The sequence below is a fragment of the Bombina bombina genome, chromosome 3 (genome assembly GCF_027579735.1).
Source record: "Bombina bombina isolate aBomBom1 chromosome 3, aBomBom1.pri, whole genome shotgun sequence".
NCBI lineage: Eukaryota > Metazoa > Chordata > Amphibia > Anura > Bombinatoridae > Bombina > Bombina bombina.
Window position 1 is genome coordinate 1,277,998,290 of NC_069501.1, and position 25,485 is coordinate 1,278,023,774.

At 42.3% G+C, this 25,485-nt stretch overlaps 1 protein-coding gene across 1 annotated transcript in view; it reads right to left on the reverse strand.

Annotated features, from left to right (window-relative positions):
• The window catches only part of LOC128652752 (zinc finger protein 25), a 278,742-nt gene that overhangs the window by 70,196 nt on the left and 183,061 nt on the right, over positions 1-25,485 (reverse strand). Inside the window, exon 4 of the mRNA XM_053705683.1 lies at positions 399-554. Coding sequence (XP_053561658.1) covers positions 399-554 — 156 coding nt within the window. The remainder of the gene's footprint in view (positions 1-398; positions 555-25,485) is intronic.

The window sequence follows — 25,485 nt, forward strand, 5'->3', positions numbered from 1 at the left end:
AATATCACATGGATGCAAGTCACGAGCAACCTGTGTTCTTCAAAAACATCCTTTAGTTTGATATTGCAGACACCAACATCTGTCTGGGCAAGGCTGTGAAAGCCTAAACAAGGATACAAATTATTCACCTCCAATAGCCATCAAATGAGTTAATCACTATATGATCTAGACACTACTCGTAGTTTATACAAGATGACTAGTGATGGTGATCTGAAGAACGGTAGAATTTGTCTAAAGCATGCGCGTAAAAATGTATAAAGAACAGCGGATATTATTAGGCTCTTACACATCTTGGAATTGCGTTTGTTTCAGGCGTATACCAATCTCGCCTTGCAGACTTATTTCCTTATGGATACCACATCTATTGCACTGATACACTAAACAAGTACTTTCATTACCGTCATATAACCGGTCTTCAGGGATGTTGTTCCCAGCCTCTTGCAGAATTTCCTGCCCCTCCCAATCATCATCTGAATGGAATGAATGCTCGTCCCCAGGGTATTCTACCAGTTTTAGCGATCTCTCATCTGTGTCTCCATTCAGCTGACCCTCCCCTACAGAACAGAAAACAACCATTTGTTTTTTTTTAAATATTTATTTATACAGTGTGATTCCACATTCTGAATAATACAAGAACAATGTCATACAACAGCGAGGCTGAAAAAGGCATACATTTGAAAAAGAAAAAAAACAACAGAAACAAAAGAAAAACACCTCACAGGGTGTCAAAATTAATGCCTTCTGGGATGCTGTGACACAAAATATAATGTTCCTAACCCATAAAAGTAACCAATACTATTTCCATCTGGAGGTTTATACGACAGAGCATACCATCACAAAATAATGAAATATTCTGAGTTTTTTACACTGTAGGCAAATTTTACTCTATAAGCTAAACATCAACAAAAAAAAAAAGGGGAGAGAAAAGAAGAAAAAGAAAAAACATAATTTATGTAAGAACTTACCTGATAAATTCATTTCTTTCATATTAGCAAGAGTCCATGAGCTAGTGACGTATGGGATATACATTCCTACCAGGAGGGGCAAAGTTTCCCAAACCTTAAAATGCCTATAAATACACCCCTCACCACACCCACAATTCAGTTTAACGAATAGCCAAGAAGTGGGGTGATAAGAAAAAAGTGCGAAAGCATATAAAATAAGGAATTGGAATAATTGTGCTTTATACAAAAAAAATCATAACCACCACAAAAAAAGGGCGGGCCTCATGGACTCTTGCTAATATGAAAGAAATGAATTTATCAGGTAAGTTCTTACATAAATTATGTTTTCTTTCATGTAATTAGCAAGAGTCCATGAGCTAGTGACGTATGGGATAATGACTACCCAAGATGTGGATCTTTCCACACAAGAGTCACTAGAGAGGGAGGGATAAAATAAAGACAGCCAATTCCTGCTGAAAATAATCCACACCCAAAATAAAGTTTAATGAAAAACATAAGCAGAAGATTCAAACTGAAACCGCTGCCTGAAGTACTTTTCTACCAAAAACTGCTTCAGAAGAAGAAAATACAACAAAATGGTAGAATTTGGTAAAAGTATGCAAAGAGGACCAAGTTGCCGCTTTGCAAATCTGATCAACCGAAGCTTCATTCCTAAACGCCCAGGAAGTAGAAACTGACCTAGTAGAATGAGCTGTAATCCTATGAGGCGGAGTCTTACCCGACTCAACATAGGCAAGATGAATTAAAGATTTCAACCAAGATGCCAAAGAAATGGCAGAAGTTTTCTGGCCTTTCTAAAACCGGAAAAGATAACAAATAAACTAGAAGTCTTTCGGAAAGACTTAGTAGCTTCAACATAATATTTCAAAGCTCTAATAACATCCAAAGAATGCAACGATTTCTCCTTAGAATTCTTAGGATTAAGACATAATGAAGGAACCACAATGTCTCTACTAATGTTGTTGGAATTCACAACTTAGGTAAAAATTCAAAAGAAGTTCGCAACACCGCCTTATCCTGATGAAAAATCAGAAAAGGAGACTCACAAGAAAGAGCAGATAATTCAGAAACTCTTCTGGCAGAAGAGATGGCCAAAAGGAACAAAACTTTCCAAGAAAGTAATTTATTATCCAATGAATGCATAGGTTCAAATGGAGGAGCTTGAAGAGCCCCCAGAACCAAATTCAAACTCCAAGGAGGAGAAATTGACTTAATGACAGGCTTTATACGAACCAAAGCTTGTACAAAACAATGAACATCAGGAAGAATAGCAATCTTTCTGTAAAAAAGAACAGAAAGAGCAGAGATTTGACCTTTCAAGGAACTTGCGGACAAACCCTTATCTAAACCATCCTGAAGAAACTGTAATATTCTCGGTATTCTAAAAGAATGCCAAGAAAAATGATGAGAAAGACACCAAGAAATATAAGTCTTCCAGACTCTATAATATATCTCTCTGGATACAGATTTACGAGCCTGTAACATAGTATTAATCACAGAGTCAGAGAAACCTCTTTGACTAAGAATCAAGCGTTCAATCTCCATACCTTTAAATTTAAGGATTTCAGATCCTGATGGAAAAAAAGGACCTTGAGACAAAAGGTCTGGTCTTAACGGAAGAGTCCACGGTTGGCAAGAGGCCATCCGGACAAGATCCGCATACCAAAACCTGTGAGGCCATGCCGGAGCTACCAGCAGAACAAACGAGCATTCCTTCAGAATCTTGGAGATTACTCTTGGAAGAAGAACTAGAGGCGGAAAGATATAGGCAGGATGATACTTCCAAGGAAGTGATAATGCATCCACTGCCTCCGCCTGAGGATCCCGGGATCTGGACAGATACCTGGGAAGTTTCTTGTTTAGATGAGAAGCCATCAGATCTATTTCTGGAAGTTCCCACATTTGAACAATCTGAAGAAATACCTCTGGGTGAAGAGACCATTCGCCCGGATGCCACGTTTGGCGACTGAGATAATCCGCTTTCCAATTGTCCATACCTGGGATATGAACCGCAGAGATTAGACAGGAGCTGGATTCCGCCCAAACCAAAATTCGAGATACTTCTTCCATAGCCAGAGGACTGTGAGTCCCTCCTTGATGATTGATGTATGCCACAGTTGTGACATTGTCTATCTGAAAACAAATGAACAACTCTCTCTTCAGAAGAGGCCAAGACTGAAGAGCTCTGAAAATTGCACGGAGTTCCAAAATATTGATCGGAAATCTCACCTCCTGAGATTCCCAAACCCCTTGTGCCGTCAGAGATCCCCACACAGCTCCCCAACCTGTAAGACTTGCATCTGTTGAGATTATAGTCCAGGTCGGAGAACAAAGGAGCCCCCTGAACTAAACGATGGTGATCTGTCCACCATGTCAGAGAGTGTTGTAAAATCGGTTTAAAGATATTAATTGAGATATCTTTGAGTAATCCCTGCACCATAGGTTCAGCATACAGAGCTGAAGAGGTCGCATGTGAAAACGAGCAAAGGAGATCGCATCTGATGCGGCAGTCCTAAGACCCAACATTTCCATGCATAAGGCTACCAAAGGGAATGATTGTGACTGAAGGTTTTGAAAAGCTGATATCAATGTTAAACTTCTCTTGTCTGACAAGGACAGAGTCATAGACACTGAATTTATCTAGAAACCTAAAAAGGTTACCCTTGTCTGAGGAATCAATGAACTGATTGGTAAATTGATCCTCCAACCATGAACTTGAAGAAACAACACAAGTCGATTCGTATGAGATTCTTCGAAAATGAGAAGACTGAGCAAGTACCAAGATACAGTCCAAATAAGGAAATACCAAAACCCTATTCTCTGATTACAGAAAGAAGGGCACCGAGAACCTTTGAAAAAAATTCTTGGAACTGAGGCTAGGCCAAACGGTAGAGCCACAAAAACTGGTAATGCTTGTCTAAAAAGAGAATCTCAGACACTAAAAGTGATCTGGATGAATCGGAATATGCAGATACACATCCTGTAAATCTATTGTAGACATATAATGCCCTTGCTAAACAAAAGGCAGGATAGTCCTACAGTAACCATCTTGAATGTTGGTATCCTAACATAACGATTCAATAATGATAGATCCGGAACTGGTCTGAAGGAATTGACCTTCTTTGGTACAATGAAGAGATAAAATAAAACCCCAGCCCCTGTTCCAGAACTGGAACTGGCATAAATACTCCAGCCAACTCTAGATCTGAAACACATTTCAGAAATGCTGAGCCTTTGCTGTGTTAACTGGGACACGGGAAAGAAAAGAATCTCTTAGCAGGAGGCCTTAACTCGAAGCCAATTCTGTACCTTTCTGAAACAATGTTTCTGAAACCAGAGATTAAGAACGGAATTGATCCAAATTTCTTTGAAGAAAACGTAATCTGCCCCATACCAGCTGAGCTGGAATAAGGGCCGCACCTTCATAGGTACTTAGGAGCTGGCTATAGGTTTCTATAAGGCTTGGATATATTCCAAACTGGAAATAGTTTCCAAACTGATACCGCTCCTGAGGATGAAGGATCAGGCTTTTGTTCCTTGTGAGGAAAGGAACGAAAATGATTATTTACCCTGGAAAGAAAGGGAAAGCAAAGTTGACTTAGAAGACATGTCAGCATTCCAAGTTTAATCCATAAAGCTTTTCTAGCTAAAATAGCTAGAGACATATACCTGACATCAACTCTAATGATATCAAAAGATGGTATCACCAACAAAATTATTAGCATGTTATAGAATAATAATAATGCTATAAAATTATGATCTGTTACTTGTTGCGCTAAAGCTTCTAACCAAAAAGTTGAAGCTGCAGCAACATCCGCTAAAAATATAGCAGGTCTAAGAAGATTACCTGAACATAAGTAAGCTTTTCTTAGAAAGGATTCAATTTTCCTATCTAAAGGATCCTTAAATGAAGTACTATCTGCCGTAGGAATAGTAGTACATTAGCAGGAGTAGAGACAGCCCCATAACCTTAGGGATTTTTGTCCCAAAAAACTCTAATCTGTCAGATGGCACAGGATATAATTTGCTTAAACGTCTAGAAGGAGTAAATAAATTACCCAAATTATTCCATTCCCTGGAAATTACTTCAGAAATAGCATCAGGGAGATAAAACACTTCTGGAATAACTACAGGAGATTTAAAAACCTTATTTAAACGTTTACATTTAGTATCAAGAGGACCAGAATCCTCTATTTCTAATGCAAATAACACTTCTTTAAGTAAAGAACGAATAAATTCCATCTTGAACAAATACAAAGATTTATCAGCATCAACCTCTGAGACAGAAACCTCTGAACCAGAAGAACCATTATCAGTATCAGAATGATGATGTTCATTTAAAAATTCATTTGAAAAAAGAGAAGTTTTAAAAGACTTTTATGTATACTAGAAGGAGAAATAACAGACATAGCCTTCTTAATGGATTAAAAAATAAAATCTCTTATGTTATCAGGAACACTCTGAAAATTAGATGTTGACGGAACAGCAACAGGTAATGTAACAGTACTAAAGGAAATTTTATCTGCATTAATAAGTTTGACATGACATGCAATACAAATAACATCTGGAGAAACAGATACCAAAAGTTTATAGCAGATACACTTAGCTTGGTAGCTCCAGCACTGTGCAGTGATTTTCCTGAAATATCTTCTGACTCAGTTGCAACGTGGAACATCTTGCAATATGTAAAAGAAAAAAACAACATATAAAGCAAAATTGATCAAATTCCTTAAATGACAGTTTCAGGAATGGGAAAAAAATGCCAAAGAACAAGCTTCTAGCAACCAGAAGCAATAAAAAATGAGACTTAAATAATGTGGAGACAAAAGTGACGCCCATATTTTTTCGCGCCAAATAAGACGCCCACATTATTTGGCGCCTAAATGCTTTTTGGCGCCAAAAATGACGCCACATCCGGAACGCCGACATTTTTGGCGCAAAATAACGTCAAAGAATGACGCAACTTCCGGCGACACGTATGACGCCGGAAACGGAAATAGAATTTTTGCGCCAAAAAAGTCCGCGCCAAGAATGACGCAATAAAATGAAGCATTTTCAGCCCCCGCGAGCCTAACAGCCTACAGGGAAAAAGTCAAATTTTAAGGTAAAAAATGTTAAATTAAAATGCATTATCCCAAATATGAAACTGACTGTCTGAAAAATAAGGAAAGTTGAACATTCTGAGTCAAGGCAAATAAATGTTTGAATACATATATTTAGAACTTTATAAACAAAGTGCCCAACCATAGCTAGGAGTGTCACAGAAAATAAGACTTACTTACCCCAGGACAATCATCTACATATAGCAGATAGCCAAACCAGTACTGAAACGAGAATCAGCAGAGGTAATGGTATATATAAGAGTATATCGTCGATCTGAAAAGGGAGGTAAGAGATGAATCTCTACGACCGATAACAGAGAACCTATGAAATAGACCCCTTAGAAGGAGATCACTGCATTCAAATAGGCAATACTCTCCTCACATCCCTCTGACATTCACTGCACGCTGAGAGGAAAACCGGGCTCCAACTTGCTGCGGAGCGCATATCAACGTAGAATCTAGCACAAACTTACTTCACCACCTCCATCGGAGGCAAAGTTTGTAAAACTGAATTGTGGGTGTGGTGAGGGGTGTATTTATAGGCATTTTAAGGTTTGGGAAACTTTGCCCCTCCTGGTAGGAATGTATATCCCATACGTCACTAGCTCATGGACTCTTGCTAATTACATGAAAGAAATTAATAATAATAAATTGGTGGAACTCTCTCCACTCCTGTCACTCCACCCCCCACGACCGACCCCATTCATCTCACCCCTGGGCCTCCGCTCCCCCAACAACTTCTGTGAGTCTGGATGCAGGAGACTCTCAGCGCATTCGATTATGCCTCCCTGTACCCAGATATCCACTCTGCTGGGAAATCACCCAGTAACACAAGATCAAAGAAACACTCAGAGCTCAAAAAGGGATATAGAATTGTCTTCTGTTCAGCTTCTGAGTAAGTCTTAATGATGGGAAGCCACCCTAACAAAAACCTCCTAATTTCTCTTTCGCTAGCTTCTCCCAATTGAAAAGATTCAAAAATTATTTGCATCTGGATTTCTTTAATAAACACTGAAAACCCGGGAGCTCTTTTTGCCTTCCAGTCTTTCACTATCAATTGTCTGATAAGTAAAACAATTGTATTCAAAATCTTTTTCTGCAACAAAAACTCTGAATTGATATCTTCCAAAAAGAAGATGATCTCTGGGTCAAAACAGATATTTACTTTATATAATACCTTAATCCAGAAAGCCACTTTTTTCCAGAACTGACCGATTTTGGGGAATGCCCAGAACATATGTAAAATATCTGCATTCAAAGATCTGCAACGTGGGCAGAGAAAGCTTTGACTGGGATACATTTTAGACAAGGGTGTACAATAGAAATTATTCATAAGTTTCATGTGTCCCTCTTTCCAGGTTATTGGAATTCGACATTTACTTGCAGCTTTACAACTGGACTTGATTTTTTCCTGGTCAACACTTGGGAGTAGAGGGCTCCATTTTTCCATGATTTTTACTAAAAAAACATAATTTATGTAAGAACTTACCTGATAAATTCATTTCTTTCATATTAGCAAGAGTCCATGAGCTAGTGACGTATGGGATATACATTCCTACCAGGAGGGGCAAAGTTTCCCAAACCTTAAAATGCCTATAAATACACCCCTCACCACACCCACAAATCAGTTTAACGAATAGCCAAGAAGTGGGGTGATAAGAAAAAAATGCGAAAGCATAAAAAATAAGGAATTGGAATAATTGTGCTTTATACAAAAAAAATCATAACCACCACAAAAAAAGGGTGGGCCTCATGGACTCTTGCTAATATGAAAGAAATGAATTTATCAGGTAAGTTCTTACATAAATTATGTTTTCTTTCATGTAATTAGCAAGAGTCCATGAGCTAGTGACGTATGGGATAATGACTACCCAAGATGTGGATCTTTCCACGCAAGAGTCACTAGAGAGGGAGGGATAAAATAAAGACAGCCAATTCCTGCTGAAAATAATCTACACCCAAAATAAAGTTTAATGAAAACATAAGCAGAAGATTAGAAGATTCAAACTGAAACCACTGCCTGAAGTACTTTTCTACCAAAAACTGCTTCAGAAGAAGAAAACACATCAAAATGGTAGAATTTAGTAAAAGTATGCAAAGAGGACCAAGTTGCTGCTTTGCAAATCTGATCAACCGAAGCTTCATTCCTAAACGCCCAGGAAGTAGAAACTGACCTAGTAGAATGAGCTGTAATCCTTCGAGGCGGAGTTTTACCCGACTCAACATAGGCATGATGAAATAAAGATTTCAACCAAGATGCCAAAGAAATGGCAGAAGCTTTCTGGCCTTTTCTAGAACCGGAAAAGATGACAAATAGACTAGAAGTCTTTCGGAAAGACTTAGTAGCTTCAACATAATAATACAAAGCTCTAACAGCATCCAAGAATGCAATGATTTCTCCTTAGAATTCATAGGATTAGGACATAATGAAGGAACAACAATTTCTCTACTAATGTTGTTAGAATTCACAACCTTAGGTAAAAAATTCAAAAGAAGTTTGCAGCACCGCCTTATCCTGATGAAAAATCAGAAAAGGAGACTCACAAGAAAGAGCAGATAATTCAGAGACTCTTCTGGCAGAAGAGATAGCCAAAAGAAACAAAACTTTCCAAGAAAGTAATTTAATGACCAAAGAATACATGGGTTCAAAAGGAGGAGCTTGAAGAGCCCCCAGAACCAAATTCAAACTCCAAGGAGGAGAAATTGACTTAATGACAGGTTTTATACGAACCAAAGCTTGTACAAAACAATGAATATCAGGAAGATTAGCAATCTTTCTGTGAAAAAGAACAGAAAGAGCAGAGATTTGTCCATTCAAAGAACTTGCGGACAAACCGTTATCTAAACCATCCTGAAGAAACTGTAAAATTCTCGGTATTCAAAAAGAATGCCAAGAAAAATGATGAGAAAGACACTAAGAAATATAAGTCTTCCAGACTCTATAATATATCTCTCTAGATACAGATTTACGAGCCTGTCACATAGTATTAATCACAGAGTCAGAGAAACCTCTTTGACCAAGAATCAAGCGTTCAAACTCCATACCTTAAAATTTAAGGATTTGAGATCCTGATGGAAGAAAGGACCTTGCGACAGAAAGTCTGGTCTTAACGGAAGAGTCCACAGCTGGCAAGAGGCCATCCGGACAAGATCCGCATACCAAAACCTGTGAGGCCATGCTGGAGCTACCAGCAGGACAAACGAGCATTCCTTTAGAATCTTGGAGAATACTTTTGGAAGAAGAACTAGAGGCGGAAAGATATAGGCAGGATGATACTTCCAAGGAAGTGATAATGCATCCACTGCCTCCGCCCGAGGATCCCGGGATCTGGACAGATACCAGGGAAGTTTCTTGTTTAGATGAGAAGCCATCAGATCTATTTCTGGGAGTTCCCACATTTGAACAATCTGAAGAAATACCTCTGGGTGAAGAGACCATTCGCCCGGATGCAACGTTTGACGACTGAGATAATCCGCTTCCCAATTGTCTATACCTGGGATATGAACCGCAGAGATTAGACAGGAGCTGGATTCCGCCCAAACCAAAATTCGAGATACTTCTTTCATAGCCAGAGGACTGTGAGTCCCTCCTTGATGATTGATGTATGCCACAGTTGTGACATTGTCTATCTGAAAACAAATGAACAACTCTCTCTTCAGAAGAGGCCAAGACTGAAGAGCTCTGAAAATTGCACGGAGTTCCAAAATATTGATCGGTAATCTCACCTCCTGAGATTCCCAAACCCCTTGTGCCGTCAGAGACCCCCACACAGCTCCCCAACCTGTAAGAATTGCATCTGTTGAGATTATAGTCCAGGTCGGAAGAACAAAGAAGCCCCCTGAACTAAACGATGGTGATCTGTCCACCACGTCAGAGAGTGTCGTATAATCGGTTTAAAGATATTAATTGAGATATCTTTGTGTAATCCCTGCACCATTGGTTCAGCATACAGAGCTGAAGAGGTCGCATGTGAAAACGAGCAAAGGAGATCGCATCCGATGCGGCAGTCCTAAGACCTAAAATTTCCATGCATAAGGCTACCAAAGGGAATGATTGTGACTGAAGGTTTTGACAAGCTGATATCAATGTTAAACTTCTCTTGTCTGACAAGGACAGAGTCATAGACACTGAATCTATCAGGAAACCTAAAAAGGTTACCCTTGTCTGAGGAATCAATGAACTTTTTGGTAAATTGATCCTCCAACCATGATCTTGAAGAAACAACACAAGTCGATTCGTATGAGATTCTGCGAAAATGTGAAGACTGAGCAAGTACCAAGATATCGTCCAAAATAAGGAAATACCAAAACCCTGTTCTCTGATTACAGACAGAAGGGCACCGAGAACCTTTGAAAAAATTCTTGGAGCTGATGCTAGGCCAAACGGTAGAGCCACAAAAACATAATTTATGCTTACCTGATAAATTCCTTTCTTCTGTTGTGTGATCAGTCCACGGGTCATCATTACTTCTGGGATATAACTCCTCCCCAACAGGAAATGCAAGAGGATTCACCCAGCAGAGCTGCATATAGCTCCTCCCCTCTACGTCACTCCCAGTCATTCGACCAAGAATCAACGAGAAAGGAGAAACCAAGGGTGAAGTGGTGACTGGAGTATAATTTAAAAGATATTTACCTGCCTTAAAACAGGGCGGGCCGTGGACTGATCACACAACAGAAGAAAGGAATTTATCAGGTAAGCATAAATTATGTTTTCTTCTGTTATGTGTGATCAGTCCACGGGTCATCATTACTTCTGGGATACCAATACCAAAGCAAAAGTACACGGATGACGGGAGGGATAGGCAGGCTCATTATACAGAAGGAACCACTGCCTGAAGAACCTTTCTCCCAAAAATAGCCTCCGAAGAAGCAAAAGTGTCAAATTTGTAAAATTTGGAAAAAGTATGAAGCGAAGACCAAGTTGCAGCCTTGCAAATCTGTTCAACAGAGGCCTCATTCTTAAAGGCCCAAGTGGAAGCCACAGCTCTAGTAGAATGAGCTGTAATTCTTTCAGGAGGCTGCTGTCCAGCAGTCTCATAGGCTAAACGAATTATGCTACGAAGCCAGAAGGAGAGAGAGGTAGCCGAAGCCTTATGACCTCTCCTCTGACCAGAGTACACGACAAACAGGGAAGACGTTTGTCGAAAATCCTTAGTTGCCTGCAAGTAGAACTTGAGGGCACGAACTACATCCAGATTGTGTAGAAGACGTTCCTTCTTTGAAGAAGGATTTGGACACAAGGATGGAACAACAATCTCTTGATTGATATTCCTGTTAGTGACTACCTTAGGTAAGAACCCAGGTTTAGTACGCAGAACTACCTTGTCTGAGTGAAAAATCAGATAAGGAGAATCACAATGTAAGGCTGATAACTCAGAGACTCTTCGAGCCGAGGAAATAGCCATTAAAAACAGAACTTTCCAAGATAACAATTTTATATCAATGGAATGAAGGGGTTCAAACGGAACACCCTGTAAAACGTTAAGAACTAAGTTTAAACTCCATGGCGGAGCAACAGTTTTAAACACAGGCTTGATCCTAACTAAAGCCTGACAAAAGGCCTGGACGTCTGGATTTTCTGATAGACGCCTGTGTAACAAGATGGACAGAGCTGAGATCTGTCCCTTTAATGAGCTAGCCGATAAACCCTTTTCTAAACCTTCTTGTAGAAAGGACAATATCCTAGGAATCCTAACCTTACTCCAGGAGTAACCTTTGGATTCGCACCAGTATAGGTATTTACGCCATATCTTATGGTAAATCCTTCTGGTAACAGGCTTCCTAGCCTGTATCAGGGTATCAATAACCGACTCAGAAAAACCACGTTTTGATAAAATCAAGCGTTCAATTTCCAAGCAGTCAGCTTCAGAGAAGTTAGATTTTGATGTTTGAATGGACCCTGTATCAGAAGGTCCTGTCTTAGAGGTAGAGACCAAGGCGGACAGGATGACATGTCCACTAGATCTGCATACCAAGTCCTGCGTGGCCATGCAGGCGCTATTAGAATCACTGATGCTCTCTCCTGTTTGATTTTGGCAATCAATCGAGGAAGCAGCGGGAAGGGTGGAAACACATAAGCCATCCCGAAGTTCCAAGGTGCTGTCAAAGCATCTATCAGAACCGCTCCCGGATCCCTGGATCTGGACCCGTAGCGAGGAAGTTTGGCGTTCTGGCGAGACGCCATGAGATCTATCTCTGGTTTGCCCCAACGTCGAAGTATTTGGGCAAAGACCTCCGGATGAAGTTCCCACTCCCCCGGATGAAAAGTCTGGCGACTCAAGAAATCCGCCTCCCAGTTCTCCACTCCCGGGATGTGGATTGCTGACAGGTGGCAAGAGTGAGACTCTGCCCAGCGAATTATCTTTGATACTTCCATCATTGCTAGGGAGCTTCTTGTCCCTCCTTGATGGTTGATGTAAGCTACAGTCGTGATGTTATCCGACTGAAACCTGATGAACCCCCGAGTTTTTAACTGGGGCCAAGCCAGAAGGGCATGGAGAACTGCTCTTAATTCCAGAATGTTTATTGGCAGGAGACTTTCCTCCTGATTCCATTGTCCCTGAACCTTCAGAGAATTCCAGACAGCGCCCCAACCTAGTAGGCTGGCGTCTGTTGTTACAATTGTCCAGTCCGGCCTGCTGAATGGCATCCCCCTGGACAGATGTGGCCGAGAAAGCCACCATAGAAGAGAGTTTCTGGTCTCTTGATCCAGATTCAGAGTAGGGGACAAGTCTGAGTAATCCCCATTCCACTGACTCAGCATGCACAATTGCAGCGGTCTGAGATGTAGACGTGCAAAGGGTACTATGTCCATTGCTGCTACCATTAAGCCGATCACCTCCATGCATTGAGCTACTGACGGGAGTTGAATGGAATGAAGGACACGGCATGCATTTAGAAGCTTTGTTAATCTGTCTTCTGTCAGATAAATCTTCATTTCTACAGAATCTATAAGAGTCCCCAAGAATGGAACTCTTGTGAGAGGAAAAAGAGAACTCTTCTTTTTGTTCACTTTCCATCCATGCGACCTTAGAAATGCCAGAACTAACTCTGTATGAGACTTGGCAGTTTGAAAGCTTGAAGCTTGTATCAGAATGTCGTCTAGGTACGGAGCTACCGAAATTCCTCGCGGTCTTAGTACCGCCAGAAGGGCACCCAGAACCTTTGTGAAGATTCTTGGAGCCGTAGCCAATCCGAATGGAAGAGCTACAAACTGGTAATGCCTGTCTAAGAAGGCAAACCTTAGATACCGGTAATGATCTTTGTGAATCGGTATGTGAAGGTAAGCATCCTTTAAATCCACTGTGGTCATGTACTGACCCTTTTGGATCATGGGTAAGATTGTCCGAATAGTTTCCATTTTGAACGATGGAACTCTTAGGAATTTGTTTAGGATCTTTAAATCCAAGATTGGCCTGAAAGTTCCCTCTTTTTTGGGAACCACAAACAGGTTTGAGTAAAACCCTTGTCCTTGTTCCGACCGCGGAACCGGATGGATCACTCCCATTAATAACAGATCTTGTACACAGCGTAGAAACGCTTCTTTCTTTATCTGGTTTGTTGACAACCTTGACAGATGAAATCTCCCTCTTGGGGGAGAGAATTTGAAGTCTAGAAGGTATCCCTGAGATATGATCTCTAGCGCCCAGGGATCCTGAACATCTCTTGCCCAAGCCTGGGCGAAGAGAGAGAGTCTGCCCCCCACTAGATCCGGTCCCGGATCGGGGGCCCTCGGTTCATGCTGTCTTTGGGGCAGCAGCAGGTTTCCTGGCCTGCTTGCCCTTGTTCCAGGACTGGTTAGGTTTCCAGCCTTGTCTGTAACGAGCAACAGCTCCTTCCTGTTTTGGTGCAGTGGAAGTTGATGCTGCTCCTGCTTTGAAATTCCGAAAGGGACGAAAATTAGACTGTCTAGCCTTAGCTTTGGCTTTGTCTTGAGGCAGGGCGTGGCCCTTACCTCCTGTAATGTCAGCGATAATTTCTTTCAAACCGGGCCAAAATAAAGTTTGCCCCTTGAAAGGTATATTAAGTAATTTGGACTTAGAAGTTACATCAGCTGACCAGGATTTTAGCCACAGCGCCCTACGTGCCTGAATGGCGAATCCTGAGTTCTTAGCCGTAAGTTTGGTTAAATGTACTACGGCCTCCGAAATGAATGAATTAGCTAGTTTAAGGACTCTAAGCCTGTCCGTAATGTCGTCCAGCGTAGCTGAACTAAGGTTCTCTTCCAGAGACTCAATCCAAAATGCTGCCGCAGCCGTAATCGGCGCGATGCATGCAAGGGGTTGCAATATAAAACCTTGTTGAACAAACATTTTCTTAAGGTAACCCTCTAATTTTTTATCCATTGGATCTGAAAAAGCACAGCTATCCTCCACCGGGATAGTGGTACGCTTAGCTAAAGTAGAAACTGCTCCCTCCACCTTAGGGACCGTTTGCCATAAGTCCCGTGTGGTGGCGTCTATTGGAAACATCTTTCTAAATATTGGAGGGGGTGAGAACGGCACACCGGGTCTATCCTACTCCTTAGTAACAATTTCAGTTAGTCTCTTAGGTATAGGAAAAACGTCAGTACTCGCCGGTACCGCAAAGTATTTATCCAACCTACACAATTTTTCTGGTATTGCAACAGTGTTACAATCATTAAGAGCCGCTAAAACCTCTCCTAGTAATACACGGAGGTTCTCCAATTTAAATTTAAAATTTGAAATATCTGAATCCAATCTGTTTGGATCAGAACCATCACCCACAGAATGAAGCTCTCCGTCCTCATGTTCTGCAAGCTGTGACGCAGTATCAGACATGGCCCTAGTATTATCAGCGCACTCTGTTCTCACCCCAGAGTGATCACGCTTGCCTCTTAGTTCTGGTAATTTAGCCAAAACTTCAGTCATAACAGTAGCCATATCTTGTAATGTTATCTGTAATGGCCGCCCAGATGTACTAGGCGCCATAATATCACGCACCTCCCGGGCGGGAGATGCAGGTACTGACACGTGAGGCGAGTTAGTCGGCATAACTCTCCCCTCGCTGTTTGGTGAAATTTGTTCAATTTGTACAGATTGGCTTTTATTTAAAGTAGCATCAATACAGTTAGTACATAAATTTCTATTGGGCTCCACCTTGGCATTGGAACAAATGACACAGATATCTTCCTCTGAATCAGACATGTTTAACACACTAGCAATAAACTTGCAACTTGGTTACAATCTTATTTAACAAAAACGTACTGTGCCTCAAAGAAGCACTAAACGATTAAATGACAGTTGAAATAATGAACTGAAAGACAGTTATAGCATCAATCCTTAAAAACAACACAACTTTTAGCAAAGGTTTGTTCCCATTAGTAAAGTAACGATAATTAAATTTGAAACATAAAAATTACAGAGCAACGTTTTTAATCACAGTCAATATATAAGTCTCACAGCACTGCTGAGAGAATCTACCTCCCTCCAAAGAAGTTTGAAGACCCCTGAGTTCTGTTAGAGATGAACCGGATCATGCAGGAAATACAAGAGTAACTGACTGGAATTTTTTGATGCGTAGCAAAGAGCGCCAAAAACGGCCCCTCCCCCTCACACACAGCAGTGAGAGAGAAACGAAACTGTCACAATTAAAACAAGCAACTGCCAAGTGGAAAAATAATGCCCAAATATTTATTCACTCAGTACCTCAGAAAATGCAAACGATTCTACATTCCAGCAAAAACGTTTAACATAATAAATACCTATTAAAAGGTTTAATGTACTTTTAACAGAGTAATTCCGGTGAAATACCATCCCCAGAATACTGAAGTGTAGAGTATACATACATGTCATTATAACGGTATGGCAGGATTTTCTCATCAATTCCATTCAGAAAATAAAAACTGCTACATACCTCAATGCAGATTCATCTGCCCGCTGTCCCCTGATCTGAAGCTTTTACCTCCCTCAGATGGCCGAGAAACAGCAATATGATCTTAACTACTCCGGTTAAAATCATAGTAAAAACTCTGGTAGATTCTTCTTCAAACTCTGCCAGAGAGGCAATAACACGCTCCGGTGCTATTGTAAAATAACAAACTTTTGATTGAAGTTATAAAAACTAAGTATAATCACCATAGTCCTCTCACACATCCTATCTAGTTGTTGGGTGCAAGAGAATGACTGGGAGTGACGTAGAGGGGAGGAGCTATATGCAGCTCTGCTGGGTGAATCCTCTTGCATTTCCTGTTGGGGAGGAGTTATATCCCAGAAGTAATGATGACCCGTGGACTGATCACACATAACAGAAGAAACTGGTAATGCTTGTCTAAAAAGAGAATCTCAGAAACTAAAAGTGATCTGAATGAATCGGAATATGCAGATATGCATCCTGTAAATCTATTGTAGACATATAATGCCCTTGCTAAACAAAAGGCAGGATAGTCCTACAGTTACCATCTTGAATGTTGGTATCTTTACATAACGATTCAATATTGATAGATCCGGAACTGGTCTGAAGGAATTGACCTTCTTTGGTACAATGAAGAGATAGAATAAAACCCCAGCCCCTGTTCCAGAACTGGAACTGGCATAATTACTCCAGCCAACTCTAGATCTGAAACACATTTCAGAAATGCTGAGCCTTTGCTGGGTTTACTGGGACACGGGAAAGAAAAAAAACAGAATTTATGTTTACCTGATAAATTACTTTCTCCAACGGTGTGTCCGGTCCACGGCGTCATCCTTACTTGTGGGATATTCTCTTCCCCAACAGGAAATGGCAAAGAGCCCAGCAAAGCTGGTCACATGATCCCTCCTAGGCTCCGCCTACCCCAGTCATTCGACCGACGTTAAGGAGGAATATTTGCATAGGAGAAACCATATGTTACCGTGGTGACTGTAGTTAAAGAAAATAAATTATCAGACCTGATTAAAAAAACCAGGGCGGGCCGTGGACCGGACACACCGTTGGAGAAAGTAATTTATCAGGTAAACATAAATTCTGTTTTCTCCAACATAGGTGTGTCCGGTCCACGGCGTCATCCTTACTTGTGGGAACCAATACCAAAGCTTTAGGACACGGATGAAGGGAGGGAGCAAATCAGGTCACCTAAATGGAAGGCACCACGGCTTGCAAAACCTTTCTCCCAAAAATAGCCTCAGAAGAAGCAAAAGTATCAAATTTGTAAAATTTAGAAAAAGTGTGCAGTGAAGACCAAGTCGCTGCCTTACATATCTGATCAACAGAAGCCTCGTTCTTGAAGGCCCATGTGGAAGCCACAGCCCTAGTGGAGTGAGCTGTGATTCTTTCAGGAGGCTGCCGTCCGGCAGTCTCATAAGCCAATCGGATAATGCTTTTAATCCAGAAGGAGAGAGAGGTAGAAGTTGCTTTTTGACCTCTCCGTTTACCAGAATAAACAACAAACAAAGACAAAGTTTGTCTGAAATCCTTAGTAGCTGCTAAGTAAAATTTGAGAGCACGAACTACATCCAAGTTGTGCAACAAACGTTCCTTCTTTGAAACTGGATTAGGACACAAAGAAGGCACAACTATCTCCTGGTTAATGTTTTTGTTAGAAACAACTTTTGGAAGAAAACCAGGTTTAGTACGCAAAACCACCTTATCTGCATGGAACACCAGATAAGGAGAAGAACACTGCAGAGCAGATAATTCTGAAACTCTTCTAGCAGAAGAAATTGCAACCAAAAACAAAACTTTCCAAGATAATAACTTAATATCAACGGAATGTAAGGGTTCAAACGGAACCCCCTGAAGAACTGAAAGAACTAGGTTGAGACTCCAAGGAGGAGTCCAAATTTTGTAAACAGGCTTGATTCTAACCAGAGCCTGAACAAAGGCTAGAACATCTGGCACAGCTGCCAGCTTTTTGTGAAGTAACACAGACAAGGCAGAAATCTGTCCCATCAAGGAACTTGCAGATAATCCTTTTTCCAATCCTTCTCGAAGGAAGGATAGACTCTTAGGAATCTTAACCTTGTCCCAAGGGAATCCTGCAGATTCACACCAACAGATATACCAAATTATGTGGTAATTTTTCTGGTTACAGGCTTTCAGGCCTGAACAAGAGTATTAATAACAGAATCTGAGAACCCTCGCTTTGATAAGATCAAGCGTTCAATCTCCAAGCAGTCAGCTGGAGTGGGTCGAACGGACCTAGAACAAGAAGGTCTCGTCTCAAAGGTAGCTTCCATAGTGGAGCCGATGACATATTCACCAGATCTGCATACCAAGTCCTGCGTGGCCACGCAGGAGCTATCAAAATCACCGACGCCCTCTCCTGATTGATCCTGGCTACCAGCCTGGGGATGAGAGGAAACGGCGGGAACACATAAGCTAGTTTGAAGGTCCAAGGTGCTACTAGTGCATCCACTAGAGCCGCCTTGGGATCCCTGGATCTGTACCCGTAGTAAGGAACTCTGAAGTTCTGACGAGAGGCCATCAGATCCATGTCTGGAATGCCCCACGGTTGAGTGACTTGGGCAAAGATTTCCGGATGGAGTTCCCACTCCCCCGGATGCAATGTCTGACGACTCAGAAAATCCGCTTCCCAATTTTCCACTCCTGGGATGTGGATAGCAGACAGGTGGCAGGAGTGAGACTCCGCCCATAGAATGATTTTGGTCACTTCTTCCATCGCTAGGGAACTCCTTGTTCCCCCCTGATGGTTGATGTATGAACTTGGCCCTCGCTAGCTGAGGCCAAGCTTTGAGAGCATTGAATATCGCTCTCAGTTCCAGAATATTTATCGGTAGAAGAGATTCTACCCGAGACCAAAGACCCTGAGCTTTCAGGGATCCCCAGACCGCGCCCCGGCCCATCAGACTGGCGTCGGTCGTGACAATGACCCACTCTGGTCTGCGGAAGGTCATCCCTTGTGACAGGTTGTCCAGGGACAGCCACCAACGGAATGAGTCTCTGGTCCTCTGATTTTCTTGTATCTTCGGAGACAAGTCTGAATAGTCCCCATTCCACTGACTGAGCATGAACAGTTGTAATGGTCTTAGATGAATGCGCACAAAAGGAACTATGTCCATTGCCGCTACCATCAAACCTATCACTTCCATGCACTGCGCTATGGAAGGAAGAGGAACGGAATGAAGTATCCGACAAGAGTCTAGAAGTTTTGTTTTTCTGGCTTCTGTCAGAAAAATCCTCATTTCTAAGGAGTCTATTATAGTTCCCAAGAAGGGAACCCTCGTTGACGGAGATAGAGAACTCTTTTCCACGTTCACTTTCCATCCGTGAGATCTGAGAAAGGCCAGGACAATGTCCGTGTGAGCCTTTACTTGAGGAAGGGACGACGCTCGAATCAGAATGTCGTCCAAGTAAGGTACTACAGCAATGCCCCTTGGTCTTAGCACCGCCAGAAGGGACCCTAGTACCTATGAGAAAATCCTAGGAGCAGTGGCTAATCCGAAAGAAAACGCCACGAACTGGAAATGCTTGTCCAGGAATGCAAACCTTAGGAACCGATGATGTTCCTTGTGGATAGGAATATGTAGATACGCATCCTTGAAATCCACCTTGGTCATGAATTGACCTTCCTGGATGGAAGGAAGAAGTGTTCGAATGGTTTCCATCTTGAACGATGGAACCTTGAGAAACTTGTTCAAGATCTTGAGATCTAAGATTGGTCTGAACGTTCCCTCTTTTTTGGGAACTATGAACAGATTGGAGTAGAACCCCATCCCTTGTTCTCCTAATGGAACAGGATGAATCACTCCCATTTTTAGCAGGTCTTCTACCCAATGTAAGAATGCCTGTCTTCTTATGTGGTCTGAAGACAACTGAGACCTGTGGAACCTCCCCCTTGGAGGAAGCCCCTTGAACTCCAGAGAATAACCTTGGGAGACTATTTCTAGCGCCCAAGGATCCAGAACATCTCTTGCCCAAGCCTGAGCGAAGAGAGAGAGTCTGCCCCCCACCAGATCCGGTCCCGGATCGGGGGCCCGCATTTCATGCTGTCTTGGTAGCAGTGGCAGGTTTCCTGGCCTGCTTTCCTTTGTTCCAGCCTTGCATAGGTCTCCAGGCTGGATTGGCTTGAGAAGTATTACCTTCCTGCTTAGAGGACGTAGCCCTTGGGGCTGATCCGTTTCTGCGAAAGGGACGAAACTTAGGTTTATTTTTGGTCTTGAAAAGACCTATCCTGAGGAAGGGCGTGGCCCTTGCCCCCAGTGATATCAGAGATAATCTCTTTCAAGTCAGGGCCAAAGAGTGTTTTCCCCTTGAAAGGAATGTCAAGCAATTTGTTCTTGGAAGACGCATCCGCTGCCCAAGATTTTAACCAAAGCGCTCTGCGCCACAATAGCAAACCCAGAATTTTTTCGCCGCTAACCTAGCCAATTGCAAGGTGGCGTCTAGGGTGAAAGAATTAGCCAATTTAAGAGCACGAATTCTGTCCATAATCTCCTCATAAGAAGAAGAATTACTAATAATCGCCTTTCCTAGCTCATCAAACTAGAAACACGCGGCTGCAGTGACAGGGACAATGCATGCAATTGGTTGTAGAAGGGAACCTTGCTGAACAAACATCTTTAGCAGACCTTCTAATTTTTTATCCATAGGATCTTGGAAAGCACAACTATCTTCTATGGGTATAGTGGCGCGCTTGTGTAGAGTAGAAACCGCCCCCTCGACCTTGGGGACTGTCTGCCATCAGTCCTTTCTGGGGTCGACTATAAGAAAACAATTTTATAAATATGGGGGGAGGTACTAAAGGTATACCGGGCCTGTCCCATTCTTTACTAACAATGTACGCCACCCGCTTGGATATAGGAAAAGCTTCGGGGGGCCCCGGGGCCTCTAAGAACTTTTCCATTTTACATAGTGGTTCTGGAATGACCAGATAATCACAATCATCCAAATTGGATAACACCTCCTTAAGCAGAGCGCGGAGATGTTCCAACTTAAATTTAAAAGTAATCACATCAGGTTCAGCTTGTTGAGAAATGTTTCCTGAATCTGAAATTTCTCCCTCAGACAAAACCTCCCTGGCCCCCTCAGACTGGTGTAGGGGCCCTTTAGAAACCATATCATCAGCGTTCTCATGCTCTACAGAATTTTCTAAAACAGAGCAGTCGCGCTTTCGCTGATAAGTGGGCATATTGGCTAAAATGTTTTTGATAGAATTATCCATTACAGCCGTTAAATGTTGCATAGTAAGGAGTATTGGCGCACTAGATGTACTAGGGGCCTCCTGTATGGGCAAGACTGGTGTAGACGAAGGAGGGGATGATGCAGTACCATGCTTACTCCCCTCACTTGAGGAATCATCTTGGGCATCATTTTTACTAAAATTTTTTATGACATAAAATACATATAGTTAAATGAGAAGGAACCTTGGTTTCCCCACAGTCAGAACACAATCTATCTGGTAGTTCAGACATGTTAAACAGGCATAAACTTGATAACAAAGCACAAAAAACGTTTTAAAATAAAACCGTTACTGTCACTTTAAATTTTAAACTAAACACACTTTATTACTGCAATTGCGAAAAAGTATGAAGGAATTGTTCAAAATTCACCAAAATTTCACCACAGTGTCTTAAAGCCTTAAAAGTATTGCACACCAAATTTGGAAGCTTTAACCCTTAAAATAACGGAACCGGAGCCGTTTTTATATTTAACCCCTTTACAGTCCCTGGAATCTGCTTTGCTGAGACCCAACCAAGCCCAAAGGGGAATACGATACCAAATGATGCCTTCAGAAAGACTTTTCTATGTATCAGAGCTCCACACACATGCAGCTGCATGCCATGCTGTCCTCAAAAACAAGTGCGCCATACCGGCGCGAAAATGAGGCTCTGACTATGATTAGGGAAAGCCCCTAAAGAATAAGGTGTCTAAAACAGTGCCTGCCGATATAATCATATCAAAATACCCAGAATAAATGATTCCTCAAGGCTAAATATGTGTTAATAATGAATCGATTTAGCCCAGAAAAAGTCTACAGTCTTAATAAGCCCTTGTGAAGCCCTTATTTACTATCTTAATAAACATGGCTTACCGGATCCCATAGGGAAAATGACAGCTTCCAGCATTACATCGTCTTGTTAGAATGTGTCATACCTCAAGCAGTAAGAGACTGCACACTGTTCCCCCAACTGAAGTTAATTGCTCTCAACAGTCCTGTGTGGAACAGCCATGGATTTTAGTTACGGTGCTAAAATCATTTTCCTCATACAAACAGAAATCTTCATCTCTTTTCTGTTTCTGAGTAAATAGTACATACCAGCACTATTTTAAAATAACAAACTCTTGATTGAATAATAAAAACTACAGTTAAACACTAAAAAACAGAATTTATGTTTACCTGATAAATTTCTTTCTCCAACGGTGTGTCCGGTCCACGGCGTCATCCTTACTTGTGGGATATTCTCTTCCCCAACAGGAAATGGCAAAGAGCCCAGCAAAGCTAGTCACATGATCCCTCCTAGGCTCCGCCTACCCCAGTCATTCGACCGACGTTAAGGAGGAATAATAGCATAGGAGAAACCATATGGTACCGTGGTGACTGTAGTTAAAGAAAATAAATTATCAGACCTGATTAAAAAACCAGGGCGGGCCGTGGACCGGACACACCGTTGGAGAAAGAAATTTATCAGGTAAACATAAATTCTGTTTTCTCCAACATCGGTGTGTCCGGTCCACGGCGTCATCCTTACTTGTGGGAACCAATACCAAAGCTTTAGGACACGGATGAAGGGAGGGAGCAAATCAGGTCACCTAAATGGAAGGCACCACGGCTTGCAAAACCTTTCTCCCAAAAATAGCCTCAGAAGAAGCAAAAGTATCAAACTTGTAAAATTTGGTAAAAGTGTGCAGTGAAGACCAAGTCGCTGCCCTACATATCTGATCAACAGAAGCCTCGTTCTTGAAGGCCCATGTGGAAGCCACAGCCCTAGTGGAATGAGCTGTGATTCTTTCGGGAGGCTGCCGTCCGGCAGTCTCGTAAGCCAATCTGATGATGCTTTTAATCCAAAAAGAGAGAGAGGTAGAAGTTGCTTTTTGACCTCTCCTTTTACCTGAATAAACAACAAACAAGGAAGATGTTTGTCTAAAATCCTTTGTAGCATCTAAATAGAATTTTAGAGCGCGAACAACATCCAAATTGTGCAACAAGCGTTCCTTCTTTGAAACTGGTTTCGGACACAGAGAAGGTACGATAATCTCCTGGTTAATGTTTTTGTTAGAAACAACTTTTGGAAGAAAACCAGGTTTAGTACGTAAAACCACCTTATCTGCATGGAACACCAGATAAGGAGGAGAACACTGCAGAGCAGATAATTCTGAAACTCTTCTAGCAGAAGAAATTGCAACTAAAAACAAAACTTTCCAAGATAATAACTTAATATCAACGGAATGTAAGGGTTCAAACGGAACCCCCTGAAGAACTGAAAGAACTAAATTGAGACTCCAAGGAGGAGTCAAAGGTTTGTAAACAGGCTTGATTCTAACCAGAGCCTGAACAAAGGCTTGAACATCTGGCACAGCTGCCAGTTTTTTGCGAAGTAACACCGACAAGGCAGAAATCTGTCCCTTCAGGGAACTTGCCGATAATCCCTTTTCCAATCCTTCTTGAAGGAAGGATAGAATCCTAGGAGTCTTAACCTTGTCCCAAGGGAATCCTTTAGATTCACACCAACAGATATATTTTTTCCAAATTTTGTGGTAAATCTTTCTAGTTACAGGCTTTCTGGCCTGAACAAGAGTATCGATAACAGAATCTGAGAAACCTCGCTTCGATAAAATCAAGCGTTCAATCTCCAAGCAGTCAGCTGGAGTGAAACCAGATTCGGATGTTCGAACGGACCCTGAACTAGAAGGTCTCGTCTCAAAGGTAGCTTCCAAGGTGGAGCCGATGACATATTCACCAGATCTGCATACCAAGTCCTGCGTGGCCACGCAGGAGCTATCAAGATCACCGACGCCCTCTCCTGATTGATCCTGGCTACCAGCCTGGGGATGAGAGGAAACGGCGGGAACACATAAGCTAGTTTGAAGGTCCAAGGTGCTACTAGTGCATCCACTAGAGCCGCCTTGGGATCCCTGGATCTGGACCCGTAGCAAGGAACTTTGAAGTTCTGACGAGAAGCCATCAGATCCATGTCTGGAATGCCCCATAGTTGAGTGACTTGGGCAAAGATTTCCGGATGGAGTTCCCACTCCCCCGGATGCAATGTCTGACGACTCAGAAAATCCGCTTCCCAATTTTCCACTCCCGGGATGTGGATAGCAGACAGGTGGCAGGAGTGAGACTCCGCCCATAGAATAATCTTGGTCACTTCTTCCATCGCTAGGGAACTCCTTGTTCCCCCCTGATGGTTGATGTACGCAACAGTCGTCATGTTGTCTGATTGAAACCGAATGAACTTGGTCCTCGCTAGCTGAGGCCAAGCCTTGAGAGCATTGAATATCGCTCTCAGTTCCAGAATATTTATCGGTAGAAGAGATTCTTCCCGAGACCAAAGACCCTGAGCTTTCAGGGATCCCCAGACCGCGCCCCAGCCCATCAGACTGGCGTCGGTCGTGACAATGATCCACTCTGGTCTGCGGAATGTCATCCCTCGTGACAGGTTGTCCAGGGACAGCCACCAACGGAGTGAGTCTCTGGTCCACTGATTTACTTGTATCTTTGGAGACAAGTCTGTATAGTCCCCATTCCACTGACTGAGCATGCACAGTTGTAATGGTCTTAGATGAATGCGCGCAAAAGGAACTATGTCCATTGCCGCTACCATCAACCCGATCACTTCCATGCACTGAGCTACGGAAGGAAGAGGAACGGAATGAAGTATCCGACAAGAGTCCAGAAGCTTTGTCTTTCTGGCCTCTGTTAGAAAAATCCTCATTTCTGAGGAGTCTATAATTGTTCCCAAGAAGGGAACCCTTGTTGACGGGGATAGAGAACTCTTTTCCACGTTCACTTTCCAGCCGTGAGATCTGAGAAAGGCCAGGACGATGTCCGTGTGAGCCTTTGCTCGAGGGAGGGACGACGCTTGAATCAGAATGTCGTCCAGGTAAGGTACTACTGCAATGCCCCTTGGTCTTAGTACCGCTAGAAGGGACCCTAGTACCTTTGTGAAAATCCTTGGAGCAGTGGCTAATCCGAAAGGAAGCGCCACAAACTGGTAATGTTTGTCCAGGAATGCAAACCTTAGGAACCGATGATGTTCCTTGTGGATAGGAATATGTAGATACGCATCCTTTAAATCCACCGTGGTCATGAATTGACCTTCCTGGATGGAAGGAAGGATAGTTCGAATGGTTTCCATCTTGAACGATGGGACCTTGAGAAATTTGTTTAAGATCTTGAGATCTAAGATTGGTCTGAACGTTCCCTCTTTTTTGGGAACTATGAACAGATTGGAGTAGAACCCCATCCCTTGTTCTCTTAATGGAACAGGATGAATCACTCCCATTTTTAACAG